We start from the raw sequence: 23,865 nt of genomic DNA, 5'->3' as shown, positions 1-23,865 counted from the left end.
ATGGTGATACTGCCGCCTCCTGAATACCATATTTTATTGGATGTTTTATAGCAGAATGTAAAAATAAATTAAAAATATATATTTATTTATATTATTACAGTTGTGCTCATAAGTTTACATACCCTGGCAGAATTTATGATTTCTTGGCCATTTTCCAGAGAATATGAATGATAATACAAAAACGTTTCTTTCACTCATGGTTAGTGTTTGGCTGAAGCTATTTATTATCAATCAATTGTGTTTACTCTTTTTAAATCATAATCACCACAAAAACTACCCAAATGACCCTGATCAAAAGTTTACATACCCCAGTTCTTAATACCGTGTATTGCCCCCTTTAACGTCAATGACAGCTTGAAGTCTTTTGTGGTATTTGTGGATGAGGCTCTTTATCTTCTCAGATGGTAAAGCTGCCCATTCCTCCAGTTCCTGTAAATTCTTGGGCTGTCTTGCATGAACTGCACATTTGAGATCTCCCCAGAGGGGCTCAATGATATTGAGGTCAGGAGACTGAGATGGCCACTCCAGAACCTTCACTTTATTCCGCTGTAGCCAATGACAGGTCGACTTGGCCTTGTGTTTTGGATCATTGTCATGTTGGAATGTCCAAGTACGTCCCATGCGCAGCTTCCTGGCTGATGAATGCAAATGTTCCTCCAGTATTTTTTGATAACATACTGCATTCATCTTGCCATCAATTTTGACCAAATTTCCTGTGCCTTTGTAGCTCACACATCCTCAAAACATCAGCAATCCACCTCCGTGTCTCACAGTAGGAATGGTGTACCTTTCATCATAGTCCTTGTTGACTCCTCTCCAAATGTAGCGTTTATGGTTGTGGCCAAAAAGCCCAACTTTATGGTCTCATCACTCCAAATTACTTTGTGCTCTTTGGTGTATTGTAAGCGGGATACTTTGTGGCATTTGCGTAGTAATGGCTTTCTTCTGGCTACTCGACCATGCAGCCCATCTTTCTTCAAGTGCCTCCTTATTGTGCATCTTGAAGCAGCCACACCACATGATTTCAGAGAGTCATGTATTTCATCTGAAGTTATTTGTGGGTTTTTCTTTGCATCCTGAACAATTTTCCTGGCAGTTGTGGCTGAAATTTTAGTTGGTCTACCTGACTGTGGTTTGGTATCAACAGAACCCCCTCATTTTCCACTTCTTGATTAGAGTTTGAACACTTCTGATTGGCATTCTCAATTCCTTGGATATCTTTTTATATCCCTTTCCTGTTTTATACAGTTCAACTACCTTTTCCCGCAGATCCTTTGACAATTCTTTTGCTTTCCCCGTGAATCAGAATCCAGAAACATCAGTGCAGCACTGGATGAAAGATGCAAGGGTCAGTCAGGAGTCCAGAAACTCATTGACCTTTTAAACACACACTAATTACAAGCAAACAGATCACAGGTGAGGATGGTTACCTTTTAATAGCCATTCAAAATGTAAACTTTTGATCAGGGTGATTTGGGTAGTTTCTGTTGTCATTATGATTTAAAAAGAGTAAACACAGTTGGCTGATGGTAATTGGCTTCAGCCAAATACTAACCATGAGTGAAAGAAAAGTTTTTGTGTTATCATTCATACTCTCTGAAAAATGGCCAAGAAATCCTAAATTCTGCCAGGGTATGTAAACTTATGAGCACAACTGTGTGTGTATATCTATATAGATTATATAAAATATATCTTTCACAAAAGTGAGTACACCCCTCACATTTTTGTAAATATTTTATTATATCTTTTCATGTGACAACACTGAAGAAATGACACTTTGCTACAATGTAAAGTATTGAGTGTACAGCTTGTATAACAGTGTACATTTGCTGTCCCCTCAAAATAACTCAACACACAGCCATTAATGTCCAAATCGCTGTGTTTGGGGTCGTTATCATGTTGAAATACTGCCCTGCGGCCCAGTCTCTGACTGGAGGGGATCATGCTCTACTTCAGTATGTCACAGTACATGTTGGCATTCATGGTTCCTTCAATGAACTGTAGCTCCCCATTGCCGGCAGCACTCATACAGCCCCAGACCATCACACTCCCACCACCATGCTTGACTGTAGGCAAGACACACTTGTCTTTGTACTCCTTACCTGGTTGCTGCCACACATGCTTGACACCATCTGAACCAAATAAGTTTATCTTGGTCTCACTAGACCACAGGACATGCTTCCAGTAATCCATGTCCTTAGTCTGCTTGTCTTCTGCAAACTGTTTGCAGGCTTTCTTGTGCATCATCTTTAGAAGAGGCTTCCTTCTGAGATGGCAGTAATGCAGACCAATTTGATGCAGTGTGCAGTATATGGTCTGAGCACTGACAGGCTGATCCCCCACCCCTTCAACCTCTGCAGCAATGCTGGCAGCACTCATACGTCTATTTCCCAAAGACAACCTTTGGATATGATGCTGAGCATGTACACTCAGCTTCTTTGGTCGACCATGGTGAGGCCTGTTCTGAGTGGAACCTGTCCTGTTAAACCATTGTATGGTCTTGGCCACCATGCTGCAGTTCAGTTTCAGGGTCTTGGCAATCTTCATGTAGCCTAGGCCATCTTTATGTACAGCAACAACTCTTTTTTTCAGATTCTCAGAGAGTTCCTTGCCATGAGGTGCCATGTTGAACTTCCAGTGACCAGTATGAGAGAGTGAGAGCGATAACACCAAATTTAACACACCTGCTCCCCATTCATACCTGAGACCTTGTAACCCTAACGAGTCACATGACACCGGGGAGGGAAAATGGCTAATTGGGCCCAATGTGGAAATTTTCACTTAGGGGTGTACTCACTTTTGTTGCCGGCAGTTTAGACATTAATGGCTGTGTGATGAGTTATTTTGAGGGGACAGCAAATTTACACTGCTATTCAAGCTTTACCATTTCTACAGTGTTGTCACATGTAAAGATATGATAAAATATTTACAAAAAATATGAGGGGTGTACTCACTTTTGTGAAATACTGTATGTTTGTGTGTTTTGTTTATTTCGCAGAAAATAAAAATGTAGTGGCGATCAAATACCAACAAAAGAAAGCTATTTGTGTAAAAAAGAAAAAAAAAATTGATAAAAATGTTGTTTAGGTACAGTGTGTATGACGTGCAATTACCAGTTAAAATAGCCCAGTGCTAAATAGCAAAAAATGGCCTGGTCATGAAGGATGTAGAATCTGAAGTGGATATTGAGAGCCATGCGGTATTGTATAGAAAAGAATGGAGCTTCTAGTTGGGATGGTTGAGTTGTATATCTCTTTTTCAGGAGTTTTGATTTGCAAGTGGTCCACATCATGGCCGTGGAGGGCAGGCCCCGGCTCAGAGATTCCCCAAACAAGTCTGGTGAGCAGAGTGGAGTGGCAGATGGTCAAGTGAGACATCGTCATCGGGGGGTCACTTCTCCTAAGGGAAGAACTAGGGGCCACCACCCAACTGAGACCTCCCATCACAGGAATAATAAGGGAGCCAAGGAGCGCCTCTTCTCTTACCTCAGCCCAGCCAATGCAAAGTTTGGGCTCAACCTGGTGATTGGTAAGCTTTCCCTGTGGTCTAATATTGTACTTCTGGCAATCCTATACAAGGCTTAACAAAATGCCGATGGGTAAAAACTGGTCAACTTTCTCCCCTGTGCATTTTGTTTTAGATCCATAGCCTTCTTTCTCACTTACCATCTAACATCATTAGTAATAGTCACATTCAACTGGACTTTTTCTGTAATGGTGAAGACATTTCATCGCTCATCCTCAGTTCAGTTTGAACAAGTCCAGTTCGATGCGACTAACTACTATTAGCTACACAATGATCTGAATCAAAGAGAACCTCATACTTTCTAACATATTTCTGTCTGGGAGATCTTTCGTCTAGTACTTTTAGAGCCGGTTCACACGGGGGCGACTTGTCAGGCGACCTAGCCGCCTGACAAGTCGCCTCCCGTTCTGTACGCGTCGCTCCGACTTAGAAGAAAGGTTCCTGTACTACTTTGGGGGCGACTTGCATAGACTTCTATACAGAAGTCATCTTGCAAGTCGCCGCGGCAGTCGTGTGCAGGTCGCCTCGGTGAGGCGACCTGCAAGTCGTGCCGCTTCTAATGTGAACCGGCGCTTAGTGACGTGAATGAAGCCACCAATCGGGCCACAAACTCGCATTGTAAAACGTAGTGTGTGTGTCCCAAAGCAATATAAAAATTCTTTGGGATCCCTATAAAAGACTTTCCTGTGTGCTGGAGTTTAGTGAATATACCAGCTCATACTGTACGTAGCATGGTCACTAAGCTTTATGATACTCAGGTGTAGTAGAGGTTAGCCAGCTGTATTTCATTTTTGGTTTGTACTTGATAGTTTTCAAGTGCCTATCAAGTATAATACATAGTTGGAAAGTTGAATAACAACATAAGTTTAACCCATGTGGGTGTGTGTATGCATTTATGTCTCTAACACTTCCCATATCGCTGTGTACTGGTTACGCTAAGATGCCTATCTAAAAGTTTTTTTGAAATCGTTAACACTTCCCGCTGACACCACCAATTGCGGAAGGGAGTTCCACATCCTTACCTTTCTAACAGTAAATACCCACTTATGCAGTTTAAGGTTAAACCACTTTTTGTCCAACTTCATTGAGTGACCACATGTCCTCTTGAGCAACGTGAGACCGAACACTGTTCTCCCTATGCTAGAATCCCTGTTTAGATATTTATATATTGTGAGCATCGCAATATTGTGCCTAAACAAATATTTCTTTTGAAATTCTGGCAGTTTTTGGTTGCCACTAAACTCTTTCTGCTTGGGGAGCACCTTGAATCATTGGTGCACAGGATACTTAAAGTGGAACTTTAGTAAGAAAATTAAATCCCGCTAGATCTCTTCAGGCTGGCCCCTTTTTGCAGGTATAAAACATTAAAAATAAGTCACTATACTGTTTAAAATCCAGTAAGACACTGTCTCGCCCTGCTCTGCACATGCTCAGTTGCTCTCTATTTTTAGACATTGCCAAGTTTGTAGAGGTTGATCTGCTGACAGCCTTGAAGGATAAGTTAAAAACAACAGGTAGGGCGCCAGGTCAGTATGAGTATAAAATCAGTAGCACTTTATTTCAAATACACTTACATAATGGTATCTTGCAAGCTGCATACAGGGGTGATGTGGGGTGCCATTCAGGCGTCACAATGGAAGAGAAGACCGCTGTAGAAAGCAAGCTCAGGTCCACCAATCAGGAGTGTTACACTGGCAGTGTCTCCAGCTCTCACACCCACCTCTGACAGGGCTAGCAGGAGACCCGACGTACAGACGGGAGAGCGGGAGGACTGTGATGTGTTTTCCAAGGCCCCACCTCCTTCATCAGGCAGACCCTGCATGAAGCCCTGTTTGTGGGTGTTCCCTTTGTGGAGCTCAAGCAGAGCGCTTTCGCTACCATCCCCTCTCCTGTAAACATGTCTGTCAGAAAGTCCTGTGTGTTTACAGTGACTCTAGAACAATGTGCACTAAAAAATAACTTGTCACATATTATTATTGTTGTTGTTGTCTGCTCAATCTCACCAACTCTGTCCTCTTCAGCCTCCATCCGCGCTGTCTGCACCATCTTGTACCCGCTCTGTCTGCACCATCTTGTACCCGCTCTGTCTGCACCATCTTGTACCCGCTCTGTCTGCACCATCTTGTACCCGCTCTGTCTGCTCCAGCAGCGTCAAACAGGTGCAATTAAATCTCTCCAGTTGATTAAGTGGCAACTGGCTGTGGGTGCTCTGTCTTCCTCCCCAAAGATACAGTGAAAACTCTGGCCCGCACACTGCTGTTTCTTCGCCTTGGCTTACACACCCCCTCTGAGTCACCTGTCATTAAACTTTCATAAACAATCCAACTGTGGATCACTTTTCAGGGCTGTCAAAAAAAAAAAAAAGCCTCCTGTGTGAACAAGGCCTTAGTTAAAGCGGTTGTAAACCGCTGGACGTCCTTTTTTTCTTTTTTTTTTTTTTTTTTCTATTTCTTTTTTTTTTCTTACCCTGTAAGGTAAAAGCATAATGTGCTTGGATTCATCGTATACTAACACATTATGTTAAACTTACCTTTAAAACAAAGCTCTTCCAGCACCGACGTGCCAGAGCTGCAGACACTCCCATCTTCACCCGTCTTGCTTCCGGATTCATGGACTCCAGCTCTGTGACAGGCCGAATCCACCATGACGTCACTCCCGTGCATGCGCACAGGAGCCGCTGCTCACAGTACAGGACTCTGAAGGAACGGCATGGGTGGCTGTTCCTTCAGAGCGCATGCGCCAGTGATGTCACTGGCTGCATCTACAGTAAATATCTCCTAAACGGTGCCAATTTAGGAGATATTTACACTACCTATAGATGGGTAAGCCTTATTATAGGCTTACCTATAGGTAAAAGTTGGTGATGGAAGTTTACTTCCACTTTAAGTCCCATGCACACTTGACGTTTTAACATGGTTGTTAGGGGCGTTTGGCGGTTTTTTTTTTGGGGGGGGGGGGTTCTGCCTCCAAACTACCTAGATATTGGCCTATGTGTCCAGGCACACATAGGCATTTAGAGGCAGAAAAAAAAAGAAAACGCTGCCAGCCCGTTACAGGAGTAGCAGTGTTTTGGCAGAAGAACGCTTGATGTGTGAAAACACACATTAACGCTAGGCGCATTTAGTTGAACATTAATTTATTTCAATGGCCAGAATTAATTCATGTAAAAGCTCTTGACGTGCTTAAACGCGGTACATGCGTTTTACAAGCATTTTTCCCACCAGGAGGAATGGCGTCCAAGAGACTTGGCAAAACTTCCAGTGTACACGAGGCCCATTCAGCCACCAACCCATTTCTATTAAGGTCTTTTAGCTGCTGCTTTTTAGCTTCCCATTTAGCAATGTATTTACTTTGTAGTGTACTTTGGCTCATGTCATGCTTTGCTATGTATGTGTGCTCATGTTCTCATGTTTGATGATTGCTTTGTCTAATGTTTTCAGAAAAATACTTATCAGATTGCAAAGATTTCACCACAGTGCACTGACCAGAAAAGTAAGATGAAATGCTCATAGACAGCTGTTTAAATTAAATAGTTGTTCATTTTTTGATCTTTCTAAGGCTGGCTTCACACCTTTACGCTGCAGTAACGCACTATGCACACATTGGTGTGCCTTTTCTTTTTGAATGGCATCCCAGCACACTAAAGCAGGGGTCTCTAAAGGGCCAGTTTACCCTGCTTCAGAATTTAAGGGGGCCGGATTGTTGGCAATGGGGGTAGAAAATGCCCCACATATGGCATCAGTAGGAGAAAACAATGCCTCAAGTGGTGTTCAGTTGCATAGTACCTGTGGTCTGTATGAGAATAGTGCCCCATCGCTGGCGTCAGTGGGAGGAATAGTGCCCCATCGCTGGCGTCAGTGGGAGGAGTAGTGCCCCGTCGCTGCTGTCAGTGGGAGGAGTAGTGTCCCGTCTGCTGTCAGTGGGAGGAGTAGTGTCCCGGAGGAGTAGTGTCCCGTTGCTGCTGTCAGTGGGAGGAGTAGTGTCCCGTCGCTGCTGTCAGTGGGAGGAGTAGTGTCCCGGAGGAGTAGTGTCCCGTCGCTGCTGTCAGTGGGAGGAGTAGTGTCCCGTCGCTGCTGTCAGTGGGAGGAGTAGTGTCCCGGAGGAGTAGTGTCCCGTCGCTGCTGTCAGTGGGAGGAGTAGTGTCCCGTCTGCTGTCAGTGGGAGGAATAGTGTCCCGTTGCTGCTATCAGTGGGAGGAATAGTGTCCCGTCGCTGCTGTCAGTGGGAGGAATAGTGTCCCGTCGCTGCTGTCAGTGGGAGGAATAGTGTCCCGTCGCTGCTGTCAGTGGGAGGAATAGTGTCCCGTCGCTGCTGTCAGTGGGAGGAATAGTGTCCCGTCGCTGCTGTCAGTGGGAGGAATAGTGTCCCGTCGCTGCTGTCAGTGGGAGGAATAGTGTCCCGTCGCTGCTGTCAGTGGGAGGAGTAGTGTCCCGTCGCTGCTGTCAGTGGGAGGAGTAGTGTCCCGTCTGCTGTCAGTGGGAGGAGTAGTGTCCCGGAGGAGTAGTGTCCCGTTGCTGCTGTCAGTGGGAGGAGTAGTGTCCCGTCGCTGCTGTCAGTGGGAGGAGTAGTGTCCCGGAGGAGTAGTGTCCCGTCGCTGCTGTCAGTGGGAGGAGTAGTGTCCCGTCGCTGCTGTCAGTGGGAGGAGTAGTGTCCCGGAGGAGTAGTGTCCCGTCGCTGCTGTCAGTGGGAGGAGTAGTGTCCCGTCTGCTGTCAGTGGGAGGAATAGTGTCCCGTCGCTGCTGTCAGTGGGAGGAATAGTGTCCCGTCGCTGCTGTCAGTGGGAGGAATAGTGTCCCGTCGCTGCTGTCAGTGGGAGGAATAGTGTCCCGTCGCTGCTGTCAGTGGGAGGAATAGTGTCCCGTCGCTGCTGTCAGTGGGAGGAATAGTGTCCCGTCGCTGCTGTCAGTGGGAGGAATAGTGTCCCGTCGCTGCTGTCAGTGGGAGGAATAGTGTCCCGTCGCTGCTGTCAGTGGGAGGAATAGTGTCCCGTCGCTGCTGTCAGTGGGAGGAATAGTGTCCCGTCGCTGCTGTCAGTGGGAGGAATAGTGTCCCGTCGCTGCTGTCAGTGGGAGGAATAGTGTCCCGTCGCTGCTGTCAGTGGGAGGAATAGTGTCCCGTCGCTGCTGTCAGTGGGAGGAATAGTGTCCCGTCGCTGCTCTCAGTGGGAGGAATAGTGTCCCGTCGCTGCTGTCAGTGGGAGGAATAGTTTCCCTTCGCTGCTGTCAGTGGGAGGAATAGTGTCCCGTCGCTGCTGTCAGTGGGAGGAATAGTGTCCCGTCGCTGCTGTCAGTGGGAGGAATAGTGTCCCGTCGCTGCTGTCAGTGGGAGGAATAGTGTCCCGTCGCTGCTGTCAGTGGGAGGAATAGTGTCCCGTCGCTGCTGTCAGTGGGAGGAATAGTGTCCCGTCGCTGCTGTCAGTGGGAGGAATAGTGTCCCGTCGCTGCTGTCAGTGGGAGGAATAGTGTCCCGTCGCTGCTGTCAGTGGGAGGAATAGTGTCCCGTCGCTGCTGTCAGTGGGAGGAATAGTGTCCCGTCGCTGCTGTCAGTGGGAGGAATAGTGTCCCGTCGCTGCTGTCAGTGGGAGGAATAGTGTCCCGTCGCTGCTGTCAGTGGGAGGAATAGTGTCCCGTCGCTGCTGTCAGTGGGAGGAATAGTGTCCCGTCGCTGCTGTCAGTGGGAGGAATAGTGTCCCGTCGCTGCTGTCAGTGGGAGGAATAGTGTCCCGTCGCTGCTGTCAGTGGGAGGAATAGTGTCCCGTCGCTGCTGTCAGTGGGAGGAATAGTGTCCCGTCGCTGCTGTCAGTGGGAGGAATAGTGTCCCGTCGCTGCTGTCAGTGGGAGGAATAGTGTCCCGTCGCTGCTGTCAGTGGGAGGAATAGTGTCCCGTCGCTGCTGTCAGTGGGAGGAATAGTGTCCCGTCATTGGTGTCAGTTGGGGGAGTTATGCCCCACTGCTGGTGTCAGTGTTAGGAATAGTGCCTCAAATCAGTGGGAAGAATAGTGCCCCAAGGGCCAGATTAAGGCTAGCAAAGGGCCACAGTTTGGAGGCCACTGCACTGAAGTAATGCACTGTAATGATACGTTTCCGAAAGAAGTTCAGGTGAAAGGGCCTTTATATGTTGGCTTATTTCCTCACATATAACACTATTAGGATTTTGAGAGACAGTTTAACATTAATTACATTGTATATGAAGTCAAAACTTTATTATTTTTGTTTATATGTTACTTTTCTTGTGGTTGATCTAATTGGCAGATACATAATTGCTTGTGGACTATAACATGTATCAGGTTTGTAGCTTATTTCTTGCACTTTTCAAGTGTCAAGAAGGGCCTCCCACCTAAGGCTAGGTGCACATCTATGCATATGTGGTTGATTGGTTTTCCAGCATGTTTTGCATTTTTTTTCATGTGCATTTTTGATGCATTTTTTGGGAAGTTTTGCTAAGAGGAGGTGTCTGTTGTCATGCAGCAAACTGCACCAAAAAACACATCTACATGTATTTTTAATGCAATTCCATTAAAGTCTATGGAGCCAAAAATGCACTGTGCTGCAAAAAAAAAAAAAAAAAAAATATCCTTGCACCTTTCCAAAAAATGCATAGATGTGAACGGGACCCATAGGAAATAAGGTTAAATTTAACACAACATGCCTAGTTGACAGGTGGCAGCACTTGTCAGCCGTGGCCATTAAAGTAACTAGGGTCGAACCCCAACTGATAGCCAAATGCTTCGCTTGCAATTTTGGTACATTAGCCCAATTATAATCTGCCATTCAGCAGAAAGAAAAGCAGATATTCAAGAGGCAGCAGGATCGCCTTGAGAATGCCTTTCACTGTGAAGCGCTTTTCAGAGCTTTGGCTACTGTCAACCTAGACCGACTGAGGGTGATTTTCAAAAGGCGTATGTTTTTGAACACCGAATCATGAGCATAGGAATTTTTATAGGGGACATTTCTAAATGTGTTGAATAATATTTAACCTATCAAAGTTAACTTCGGAAAATTTTGTCATGCCAGCTTATAAATGTTCTGACCTCCTGCTGTCTAGCTCCCATGTCACCTCCCATACTGTCCTTTAGGACTTCTCCAGAGCCTCCCCCCATCCTCTGGAACTCCTTACAACCAATCTTTCTGACTATCTCCTACTCTGTCCATATTTGGGTGATTCCTGAAAACCCTTCTCCTGCCTTTTACCTAAAGATTGAACTTTTATTTTCTCCATCATCTCATCCCGCACAGTAATTTTGTATCACTTGACTCTTCCTCCTAACAAGCAGGGCCCTCTCATTCCTCTTGTATTGAATTGTATTGTAAATGTACTGTCTGCCTTAATTTTGTAAAGTGCTGCACAAACCGTTGGCGCTACATAAATCCTGTATAATAATTAATTGGTTCTCAATTTTGGTATGCTTCCTTTTCAGCTGCTTTATTTGGTCTTTTGCACTGGTAAGATTTTTTTCTTATTTTATTGGGGTACAGTTTATCTTTTTTTCTTTGTTGTAAGGGTTGGTCTCAACTGTTATTTCAGTTCTGGGTAGGTTCTGTCAGTTTGAATTACTCTCTATCTTTTTATATCTCTTTGGATTGCTATAACAAGGTCTCAGATTCTTCCCACTTGCATTGACCCCTATGAGGTAGCTATGACTCTCTGATGAATATTTTTTTTAAATTTATCTTCCAATATGAAGATTGTGGTGGAATGCAGAAGCGGTGGTGGGACCAGAAAATGGAAATTTTGATAGGAGGCCCTCATCCTAGAGGGGTAAATGGTTGAGTGATCTGACTAATGACCACCCATAACCAATTTGTTCTTGTTCAAAATGCTACATATGCCCAAGTTTCAATGTATGGGGATCCCAAAACACTGTTTACTTGCCTCCTTACACATGATTGGTGTATGTGTTCCTATCATGGGAGAAATATGGAGGCTGCCAGTGCTGACCCTCTCGTATTTCTCTCATGACAAGTTTTCTTTAATTTCTCCAAGAGCTCAGTAATTTACATCTAAGAGTTAAAAATCCCTGTTAGTTTCAAATGTACTGTCCATTGTCTACACCCACCTAAAGAAAATAACAGAACTGTATGGAGCACGATCTTTTGTACCACCTGCATTCGCTAGTCTTCGATCTTCTCTATATTCAGTGCCAGCCATGTAGACTGCATTCAGTAGATGTGTTAAGCCCTCCAATTAAGCAGTCTGATTATCTTGATTACTTGCATACATCAGTTTCAATGGCAATTATTGTCTTGGCTTCCCATGTACAAAACAAATTATAGGCAGTACGTTCAGAAAAACTGAGCAAAAAGAAACAATGTTGTTACAAGCTGCAAGCAGTAATGTTACCATTTTGTTTTCTAGGCTGCACTAGGTGACTTCTGGAATGTGGTGCGATTGGCTGTATTATGCCTTCTTTTAAACTATTTTCCATACAGAATTTAAAAGGGCTTAATTTATAAAAGCTTAGTGTATGTATGTGTGTGTATTAAGCTTAGTAAATGGCAGCCCTGCACCCCTTCCCAATTTATTTATTTATTTCAGGTTCTTATATAGCGCCATCAATTTACACAGCGCTTTACATATACATTGTACATTCACATCAGTCCCTACTCTCAAGGAGCTTACAATCTAAGGTCCCTAACTCACATTCATACATACTAGGGACAATTTTAGACAGGATCCAATTAACCTACCAGCATGTCTTTGGAGTGTGGGAGGAAACCGGAGTACCCGGAGGAAACCCACACAGGCACAGGGAGAACATGCAAACTCCAGGCAGGTAGTGTCGTGTTTGGGATTTGAACCAGTGACCCTTCTAACTGCTAGGCAAAAGTGCTATCCACTACATTACTGTGCATCCCAATCCTCCATTGTTACAGCAGGCAGGGAATCCTCAACCTGCACACGCTGTCACAATTTTAAAATGGCACGGCTGTTCAGGGCTCCACCCTTAAAGCCATGTCATTCATTCACAGAGTGAATGAATGATGCATGTAAAGGCAGGTGTCCCAATTCTCTTTAGACAATATAGCGTCATTTTAGACAGCTTGCAAACACAAAGGTATGCCAGTGCTGCAGCTTTTTTTTTTTTTTCCTATTAAACCACTGGGACTGATTATGTGATTATATTAAACAGAGGTTCTCCACTCCGGGGAAGAAAAAAAATTAAAAGTAGAGGTGCACTAATTGGAAATTTTGGTACTGAAAATGCAGGGTGCACTTGGCCAAAAACCGAAAATTACCAGCTAAATGTAGTAGAGGAAGGGAGAGGAAGAGGACATAAAGGGGAACTTCCTCTTTTGGGTGAAGCTCTGCTTTAAAGTGATTGTAAAGGCTCGTTGTTTGTTTTAAAAAAAAATGTTATACTTACCACAGTTGGTTTTGCACAGAGTGGCCCAGATCCTCCTCTTCTCGGGTCCCTCTTTGCTGCTCCTAGTCCCCCCCTCCTTTTTGAGTGCCCCTCAGCCAGCAGCTTGCAACAGGGGTCAACCAAGCTGAGTCAGAGATCCGTGTATCCATTGAGACACGGAGCTCCGACCTGGCCCTGCCCCCTCCCTCTCCTGATTGACAGCCATGGGAGCCAGTAGGGCTGCTACTCTGTCTCCGCCAATCAGGAGGATTGTACTGGATGGCTGAGGGAATCGTGGACATCGCTGGGGAGAGAAGGAGCTCAGGTAGGTATTTGGGGGTGGGGGGGGGGGCATTATGATAAAAAAAACCTTCTGCCTTTAGAACTCTTAACCTTCTAAGATATTTTCATTTTTTTTTATGGATGTTAGATGCACGCTTTTAGTTTTGAAAAATAAAAAAAGTTTGAATCTGAATCAAATGCCTAGATTTGTTTTTGTTTTTTACCTTTTTATAGCTTTATCACTAATATCATTAAACTTTTGGCCACCGGACTACCCTGATTAAAGGCTAAGTTCACCTTTGAAACATGTTACATGTTCTACCTGTATTTTAGGGTGGAACATGTTCCAGCTCCTGCACCTCTCCCCCTGATTTCCCCCCCCCCCCCACCGTGACAGTGGGTGGGGGTTGTTTTCCTGCATCGGTAGTTACTTTTTGAAAACTGCATGGCTGTGCGAGGCTCCACCCACACAGCTGCATTATTCACTCACAGATTCTTGGGAATGAATAAACTACAAGTACCATCTTTCACTGCTGCAGATGGACTTGTAGTTTCAGTGAGCAGCAAGGGGAGGGGGGGGGGGGGGGCTGATGAGTGCTTTTGTAGTCCACTGAGATGTCCCCTGACTTTGAAACGGAGGTCATGTCTGCAGGAGCCTACATTGTACCCGTGATCTATTGATCGTGGGTATGATGCTTTTTCAGGGTCCTGAAGGAAAAAGTAATACATTTACATTTACATTTACAATACATAATACATGCTTCCCTATAGATGGGTAAGCTGCAATATATATTTCATTATTTTTTTGTATTTTTCTTGGGTTTAGGTATGCTTTAAGTCCCAGGTCAAACAGCAGTTAACCACATTTGTTTTATATTTGTGACAAAGTAACACAGTAACAATCGCTTATGGTAAATTTGTTTACACATGTCCTTTTATCCATAGGAGCTACATATCTACACTTTTTGAGAATGACCGTCATTTTTCTCACCTGTCAACGCTGGAACGAGAAATGGGTTTCCGCACTGAAATGGTTAGTTTTTTTATGATCTTTATTCAAAACGTATTAATGTGACCATTGTCTTTTCATATGTAATTTCTTTAGCGTATGTCTTTTTAACCAATAAAAACAACAAAAACTGTACATATCAGATTTGAAAAGGCTCCATTTTTTTATTTTTTATTTTTTCTTGCAAACTTTTCTCCGTCAGGGTTATATTTATGGGCCAGTGGCTAAAGCAGCAGGGGGGTGTAACTGTTCACGTTTGTGCTAAAGGCTTGATTCAACAAAGGATTTGTAAAGAGCTTAGGAGATGTTGAGAGGAGTTTGAAGACTCCCTATAATTCAATAAATACGAAACTAGCCCTGTTTTCTCTTGTTTGTTAATATGTATAGTTGAAAAGTAGCTGGGAGTACAAAACAGACTTTTTGTCGTTCATGATCAGAGTCTTTTCATTTACATGGACTCTAGCTTACAGAGTTAAATATCTAGTCTCCATTTTTGTATATTTAATTTTGTAAATAGGAAACGGTTATGACTCTTAAAGGAGCATTATAGTATAGTTCGGTGAATGTATATTTTGAGCTACTATTTCAGAAATTTTTGGTATGACTGTTCACGTTTGTACATGCTTGCTCTTTCCTGTGTGTTTTTTTTTTTTTTTTTTCTTTTCCTTTCAGAAGTGGCAACCAGGAAACAATACATATTAAATACGTATATGTAAAAACATTCCTGAATTATTTGCATAAATATATAAACTAGTGCAGTGCTATAAAAAAAAAAAAAAAAAAAAAAAACCTCCAGCACTTGTGTATAATAATAATAATAATAATAATAATAAATGCAATGCAAGAACATAATCACAAAATAATAAACAAGCTTAACAAGTAAGAATTAGAACATTAAGTGTCCAATAATAAGAGTCCAAATCATCAGCCCCGGTTCACAATATAACCCGCATGTGAATCACGCAGGAACCGCACTGCATTCCTGTGCAATTCACATGTGATTAAAGGAGAAGTAAAGTCTTCCTCTTTAATTGTGCCTATGCGATGCATACTAGCTCATTTTGCCTTTTTATCTTGCAGGGCTTTTATGTTTTTATTTTTTGGAATTCTTTTTTCTGAGGTTTACAACCTCTTTAAGTGCGTTGCGATTTGAGCCCATTCATTTTGACGGGGCTCAAATCGCACCGCAAAAGTGCAGGCAACTGTTTTGGGACTGCATTACATGGGCGTTTTGTACCATGCGATCCGGTGTGGGCAAACTGCACCGCATTTGTGATCCTTTTTGGGGTGCCATTAACTTTGTATTGACATCTACAGCAGATCGCAAACACAGTGCGATCGCATTGCGGGAAATGTGCAGGGATCACTGCGTTTCCCACACCGCATATGTGTGAACCTAATGTCAGCTTTCTTATCCCATGTGAGCTGAAACGTTCAATCAAACAGAATCCAAAGTTCAGGAAGTTCAAAACGGTGATAATATGAGACAGCAAATCCTCTTGTTGGCATACAAGTGAAAAGCCATGCTCTCCCAAATCCTCCTCACGAAACAGATGCACACACTGCCCACCTTCTAGTTAGACCCCGTAAAATTATAAGAGGTGTAACTGCACTTTGTTATAAAGAGATTCACTCCACACATTCAGCTCCAGGAAAGGAAGGCACGATGGTAGGAAAGGGGAAAATGAAAGGCGTGCCACTTTAGTTTTTTCTTAGTTTCTGCAGAGTCTACTTCACTCTAAAGGGTGTTGCCATGGGTGCTGTGCTTTACTATTTACCTGTCATCCATTTTACATGTCCCATACGTGGACTTTTATGAACTTTGCACTAATGACGTTTCAGTTTTAAGTAGTCCTCCAGCGCCATTTTTTTCTTTGTTGCAATGGTAGGAAAGGGTTAACTCTTCCACTCCATGCAGCATGACACTCATGTAAGAAAGAAATGAAAAGAGACCACAGTGTTCATTGCATTCCTAATAGGGCACCAATCGCGTTAAATAACACTAATAATACCAATAAACACCTAAACAATGAGTAGACTGCACAAAAGAATATGAGAGATACAGCGATGAAGAAATACCAGACCGCTCAGAACTTGTGGTCGCCACTTCTCTCTATGGGGATCGCTCAGACACTTGCATCAGCATAATGACTTTATTGGGGTTCCACCCCTTATGCGTATCTTGCAAACAGGACTTCTTCAAAAGGGGTCTGAAGAAAGCCTGGCCTTCAGAAGACATCATGTTCATCATATGCTGGGTGAACTTTCTATAGAATTACCTGTAGGACGAGATGCTAAGAAATGATTCTACACATTTGAAGGTGATTTCTCTAGAACCTTATTGGGATGAGGCACTTTTTTGTTTTCCTAGCCATAAGCCAAGGTGAGCAGAATAAATCAATTGATTTTAAATGTGAGTTTTCTGGTCCTCTAATGCCTCGTACACACGGTCGGATTCTAAGACGGAAAATGTTCGATGGGAGCTTGTTGTCAGAAATTCCGACTGTGTGTAGGCTCCATCGGACATTTTCCATCGGAATTTCCGTCGCACAAAATTTGAGATCTGGATCTCAAATTTTACGACAACAAAATCCGTTCTCGTAAATTCCGATCGTGTGTACACAATTCCGACGCACAAGTTCCACGCATGCTCAGAATCAAGCAGAAGAGCCCCACTGGCTATTGAACTTCATTTTTCTCGGCTCTTCGTACGTGTTGTACGTCACCGCGTTCTTTACATTCGGAATTTCCGACGACGTTTGTGTGACCATGTGTATGCAAGACATGTTTGAGCCAACATCCGTCGAGGAAAAAAAACATAGATTTTATTGTCGGAAAATCCTATCGTGTGTACAGGGCATTAGAGGCGCCTCTATTTCTTTGTTTACATAGTACTTTAAAATCATGACAGTTTCAGTTACCATTTCTATCCACTGATGATCCGCTGAAACTTACACTGGTTAGATCAAGCTCTCTTGGAAAAAGAATCTTTCTGCTATGTTCTAGTTTCTTGGCCTGATTAGTTTGTTACATAATACAACATATATTTTAAAGAAAATCTGGCTACCAAGAGAGAAGGTGGACATGCAGGGTTCTTCTATCTAATTAGACAATGTAACATTTTTCCGCTGAGTCTGCCAGTGTTAGTAGCAAATTGTGCCCACTGAGGCACAGAAAAAATTGAGCTGGAGAAACAGCGGGGAGTGTGCTGCAAACCTGTACACATTCAAAACGTAGCAGAGGTATTAAAAAAAGAAATAAAAAAATAAAGAAAATGAATTGTCTTGGTGTTATGAAATATTTATTTTGTCACATATCTAGATGAATGTAGTGCGATTCCCCTGCTTGCATTGTCAGGATACAGACATATCTGTAGGTGTTTTAGGGAGGAATATTCATGTAAACTAGAATAAAGCATTTGCATTTGCTGTGGTGATAATATATGCAATGATAAATGGATCCAGCATATACCTATTATTATACCATGAGTGCAATTTGCCAGGTAGTATATTTTTAACTTTGTGTTTGTAATTTTACGTGCTTGCTCTTTTATATTTGTTATTATTTTAAATGTAGAGATTAGTCATTTGGCAACTGTAGGCTGGAGAGATTACTGATACTATAGGGTTGGTGTAATAAAGCATGTTCACTTAGCAAGGGAATTTTCCCATAGCTAAATGAATGTGCTAAAGATTACTTTGCAAAGAACACCCAATCACAAGTAAGGAACTTTTTTTTTTTTTTTTTTTTTAAACTATATTTTTGCTTACACAAGATTAGATGATGGAAGTCAGCAGTTTCACCTAATTTTCTAAGTTAAGGGAAAATTCTCTTTGGCAAGTAAACAGTCTGTTTGCTTTAATTAATCAACCTGACTGACTCTGCCTTATGCCGCGTACACACGGACGGACTTCCGACGGACTTTTGAACGAACAGACTTGCCTACACACGATCACACCAAAGTCCGACGGACTCGTACATGATGATGTACGACCGGACTAAAATAAGGAAGTTGATAGCTGGTAGCCAATAGCTGCCCTAGCGTCGTTTGTCGTCCGTCGGACTAGCATACAGACGAGCGGATTTTTCGACCGGACTCGAGTCCGTCGGAAAGATTTGAAACATGTTTCAAATCTAAAGTCCGTCAGATTTTTGACCGAAAAAGTCCGCTGCAGGTCCGATGGAGCCCACACACGGTCGTATTGTCCGCCGGATTCGGTCCGTCGGACCAGTCCGGACGAAAAGTCCGCCTCTGTGTACACGGCATAACAGTTGTAAAAAAAAAAAAAAAAAAATCAACTGCACAGGGAGTGCATTGTCAGCTGAGTCAGCTGAGTTTAAGTGGTTGTAAACCTCAGTCATAGAATCTGAGCAAAGCACATATATCTGTCGTGTTTACTTATCTCTCCCCAAAGCTCTAAGTGTCCTTTCTCTCTGGTGCTTAGTTCCTTTGTTATCAGCATGAGATGTTTTCCCAACACATGAGATGTTAAACCTGTCAGGGAGGGAAATAAGCACGGAGCTTATTTATTCAGTTTACAGCTCTGCATGTTCCTTTGTTCCTCTCCCTATGTGGGAACCCCCTTTTCTCCAATCAGCTCTCCCACACTGTAACAGCAGATTCTCTGACCCCTCCTCTGTGATAAAGACAGATGCAGAAAGATTTTACCACTATTCTGCCCTTTTGAATGCATGTAGAGAAGAGAAGACTGCAGATAAATAAGTAAAACCTGTAGGAGGATTTGTTTAATCTCTGTGTATCGTCTGAGGCTGTTCACTTCACTGGGTATATGTGAGGGTTTACATCCACTTTAAGCCAGACATACAGGGATTGAAATTCAACCAATTCAGAAGGGACTGGCGGAATTTCAATCCATGTATGGGCACCCTGGTTGTATACAAGTTGATCTATTGATCGACTTGTGTACAACCAGGCTGTCGGGTTATTCCCTAACATGTAATGCCCCCGGTTATATAGTAGCTGGCCACACTAATTGAAGGCTCCCCTCCGGCAGAACACAAAAGCTTTGGGGGGGGGGATTCCTCCATCAACACTGACTGTTGCTGGGGGGAATCAAGCAATTTTGTTTCCTTCTACAGGTGGTGAAAGGAGAGAAATTTGTATAATCTATGGCCTGCCTTGGATTTTCCTGACTTTGAAGTAAGAGTATGTATTTGTAATGTGTAAATATGGCTGTACAGTAATACCTTGGATTACGAGCATAATTCGTTCCAGAAAAATGCTTGTATTCCAAAGGACTCGTTTATCAAAGCGAGTTTCCCCATAGGAAATAATGGAAACTCAGATAATCCGTTCCACAGCCACTGCTTGTCTATGCAGTACCACATTTGACCAGAGGTGCAGGGGCACTCAGACGCTCTGAGACACTTGAAGAAGCTCAGAGACACTCGGGAACCGAATGTCTCTGAGCGTCACCGGTGCCCCCGTACCTCTGGCCAAATGTGGTACTGCACACCCCAGCAGCGTGAATCCAGCTCATCTTGCAAGACAACGCTCGCAAAGCATGTCAGGATTTTTTATTTTTTTTTTTAAATAACTCGTATTGCGAAACGCTCATATACCGCGTTACTCGCAATCCGAGGTTCCACTGTACTCTTGTACACATATACGTAATTATGTATTGTACACAGAGAAAACTTTAAAACAACATACTGATAGTATTATTTACATCTAGCTGTTCTTTTACATTTATACCTAAAACAAATTTATACATTTTTTTTTTTTTTTTTTTTTTTTTAGTTTTGGTCCCTATTGGACCCTAATAAGACCAGTCTACAATCCTTGCTGCATAGCCATGGTCACACAATAATATGAATGCACAGGGCACTAGAGTAGACCTTTTTAACTTTTTAATATTTACAAAATATATCAATGCTTTTGATTGGCTGAACCAAATATATAGTTTCTAATGCTACGTTTTTGTTTTTGTTTTTTGCGGTTTCTTTTTTTCCTGAGTGTTTGAGTCTCTGTTACTATTGGACCATCACCGTCACATTTTGTCCTGAACCTTTGTTGTAATGATGGGGAGGGAGGTGCAGAGTGCTTGACTACCTGTTCAGTTTACAAAGACTTTCTGAGCTAAATCATGTCTTTTATACCAATTAGCTATACCTAAAGTCTAGAATCAGAATATGCCTTTCCAAACTTTAGGGCTTGGTTCACATAAATGTGAATCGGATGCATTTTGAACCACATCCGATACGCATCACATGTGAATCAGACGGGCTTTCAATAGAGCCGGTCCATATATGTAGGCCGGATGTGGTGCAAATTAAAGGGTCCTGTGCGCTTTTCCGTTTGGTTCAAGTGCAATTTAAGTGTCAAATTCGCACATGAGCCGCTGAATGAAAACTGCATCGGACTTTGCACAGAAACCGGCCCTGCATATAGGTGAACCCAGCCTTAAAGCATGATATTAACATGAGCATAAACTGTGTTTAAGACGCATGTAAGGTAAAGAAAATGTTATGTAAGTTAAAAAAAAAAATCATGATTGTTTTCCTTTACATAGAGATACAGTTAAAGTTATTGACAGCTTCGATCTAAAGTGGCATTCTCTGCTCTCCTCAGAAGTGCTCTGTATAGACTTTAAGTTGGGAACAAAAGCACTTTCTGTTAAACCACGCATTTCCATCCTTTCACTTGTATGCAAATTTTTCATTTAACCATGGAAATCGATCAGACATTTGCTTTGTGCCTAACAAGACAGATAAGTTAATTGCTGATTGTCATTATCTAAATGTACTTTGGAAACTTAATGCGTTATATTAATTATGGCTTTTACTTTGTGACATTGTTTGTAAGGTTCATACATAATTTTTAATTGTTTCCACAGGGCCTGTATTATTCTTACTTCAAATCCGTCATTAAAGCTCCATCATATTTTTCGGGATTGCATCATATCATGAATGATAATGTTACAGAATATCCTAGTGTAATAAATACTTTGCAAAGATTTAATCTGTATCCAGAGGTAAGAAATGGATGTATAAAACGTGTGTATAATACAGTATAGGTACATTTAAAGTGATTGTAAATGTCTGAAGGTTCTTTTTTTTTTTTTTTCTATGCATGAAGGTAAAAGTAGAAAACCTTTGGGTGCAGCTCCCCCCACAGCCCCCCCCAATACTCGCCTGAGCCACCTTTCGATCCAGTGATGTGCATGAGAGGCTCGGGTGTCCCAGGACTCCCTCTCCTCATTGGCTGAGACAGCAGTGGGAGCCAGTGAGCCAATAAGAAGAAAGCAAAGGGTGGGGCTGAGCTGCATGTGTCTTATGGACACATAGAGCAGGGCTCAGGACCGAGCACACACCAATGCCCCCCGTAGAAAGTGGCTTGCTATTAGGGGCACTGGTCAAGGGGGAGGAGCAAGGAGGATTGGGGTTGCTATGTGCAAAACCACTACACAGAGCAGGTAAGTGTGACATGTTTGTTTATTTAAAAAAAAACAAAAACAAAGAACCTTTAATACCACTTTAACCTCCTCCTGCCCGCTATATAGGGAAATGACAGTGGGCCAGTTTCCCTCTCTGCGGGGTTGCGCAGCATGGCGTTTGCATGCATGCCATGTCCGTAGGACACCGGGCAACCCAATCTCTGTAAAGAGCCGATGACGCAGCTCTTTACCCATGTGATCAGCTGTGTTCAATCACAGCCAATCACATGTAAATGCAGGAAGTGCCATTTATCGGCTCTCCTTGCCTCACACTTGACAGAGTGTGAGGGGAGGAGAGACGATCAGCGGCATCTCCTTGCAGGGGAGACTTTACAGGTAATCAGGGCACTGACCATCAGTGCCCTGATTACAGTGCACCCCCAACAGTGCCCAGCAAGTGATGCCAGTCTACCAATCAGTACCACATATTAGCGCCTCCTCATCAGTGCCACCTAATCAGTGCCCTTTAGTGCCGCCTCATCAGTGTCTATCACTGCAGCCTCATCAGCCCACATCAGTGAAGGAGAAAAATTACTTATTTCCAAGATTTTCTGACGAACTAAGAAAAAGCTTTTTTTAATTTTTTCGACCTTTTTTCATTTTATTTTTTGCTAAAAAAAAAACCCAGTGGTGATTAAATACCACCAAAAGAAAGCTCTATTTGTGTGAAAAGAATTATAAAAATGTCATTTGGGTACAGCTTTGCAATTGTCATTCCAAGTGTGAGAGCGCTGAAAGCTGAAAATTGGCCTCGGCAGGAAGGGGGGGGGGGTCAAAGTGGCCAGTATTGAAGCCGTTAAGAAGGCCATAAATTACTTTTTTTTTTTTTTTTATTAGTTCTTGATCAGCCAGTGGGCTGATAAAAAACCAGAACACAAATAAATTTCTCCATCCACAAGATGGATAGAGACATTGTATTCTGACAGAGGGACTGTCAGAATACATTGATCTAATGATTGACTTCTTTTGAACAGGAATGGCCATACATGGGTCGAATATCTGCCGGTCCCTGCTGAAGCGGACAAATTTCAATCCATCTATGGCAAGCTTTAAGTATTCTCCTTCTAACGCCAGAAAAAAAACTGTTTTAAAATCTCCCAATACAAATTTATTTTGGGGGACTTATTGGTTGCCCAAATGTCAATTCTGGTGGGAGCCCAGGCTGAGGTTGTCATTCTCCCCACCATACACTCGTGTAGATGTGCGGCGCCGGGGGACTTCTTTCTTTCTCTCCAGTCAATATTTTCCTTGGTGGGTGTGGCTTTCAGTAGCAGAGACATAGTATTTATGCCAGCCTGTTTATTAAAGGGTTGCTTTCATTGCTGATACATTTTTGAAGGTGCAGTCTGTAAGTTTTCATTACTGCTGATGTCTTTTCACTGCCTGTCAGCCTGTGTACTTGTAAGCTGTGGCTTATGATCAGGAAGTCAGTGGTTCCTTGATTAAATCACCGAAAGGTGAACAGCCAGGGACAGACTGGAGGTGCCTGGGTTTTTTTTTTTTAATAAATCTAACCACAGGTATAGTTTTAAGGATATGAAGTTTTTTTAAATTGGTAAAATCTCCTTTCAAATAGTCATGTGAATATATAAACAATTCAAATAAAAACAGCTGCTGTGAAGTATGAAACCCTTGCTGCTGGATCCCTTATTACAGTTTGATACTTCTGGGTAGTGTTTCCATCTCTTAAGCCCCATACACACTATTAGATTTTTTGCAGATTTTCTGCAGATTTACCAAAACTTTGTAGTGCAAGGGCCTGCCTGATTGCTTACAAACTCAAAGCCGCGTACACACGAGCGGAATGTCCGACAGAAAAAGTCCGACGGAAGCTTTTCATCGTCTATTCCAATCGTGTGTAGGCCTCATTGGACTTTTTTTTTTTTTTTTTGAAAATTCTGACGGACCTAGAAATGGAACATGTTCTAAATATTTCCGACGAAACCAATTCCTATCGGGAAAACTGCTCGACTGTATGCTGTTCCGACGGACCAAAAAACGACGCATGCTCTGAAGCAAATACGAGACGTAAGCTATTGGCTACTGGCCATTGAACTTCCTTTTTCTAGTCCCGTCGTACGTGTTGTACGTCACCGCGTTTTGGACAGTCGGACTTTGGTTTGACCGTGTGGGCGCAAGACCGATTGAATGGAATTCTGTCGGAGTTCGGTCGGAGAAACCTTCCGAGTTTATTCCGACGGAAAAAACAGTCGTGTGTACAGGGCATTAAGGTTTGACCTCCATATTTA

At 42.9% G+C, this 23,865-nt stretch overlaps 1 protein-coding gene across 1 annotated transcript in view; it reads left to right on the top strand.

The window, feature by feature from the left end:
• DPY19L1 (dpy-19 like C-mannosyltransferase 1) overlaps positions 1-23,865 on the top strand; it is a 123,191-nt gene that overhangs the window by 2,244 nt on the left and 97,082 nt on the right. The window contains exons 2-5 of the mRNA XM_073630473.1: positions 3,263-3,528; positions 10,943-10,967; positions 14,096-14,183; positions 21,017-21,154. Of these exons, the coding sequence (XP_073486574.1) occupies positions 3,291-3,528; positions 10,943-10,967; positions 14,096-14,183; positions 21,017-21,154 (489 nt within the window). The 5' untranslated portion in view covers positions 3,263-3,290. The remainder of the gene's footprint in view (positions 1-3,262; positions 3,529-10,942; positions 10,968-14,095; positions 14,184-21,016; positions 21,155-23,865) is intronic.

Source organism: Aquarana catesbeiana, linkage group LG05 (assembly GCF_042186555.1).
Source record: "Aquarana catesbeiana isolate 2022-GZ linkage group LG05, ASM4218655v1, whole genome shotgun sequence".
Lineage (NCBI taxonomy): Eukaryota > Metazoa > Chordata > Amphibia > Anura > Ranidae > Aquarana > Aquarana catesbeiana.
This window is presented reverse-complemented; position numbering and strand designations above follow the sequence as displayed.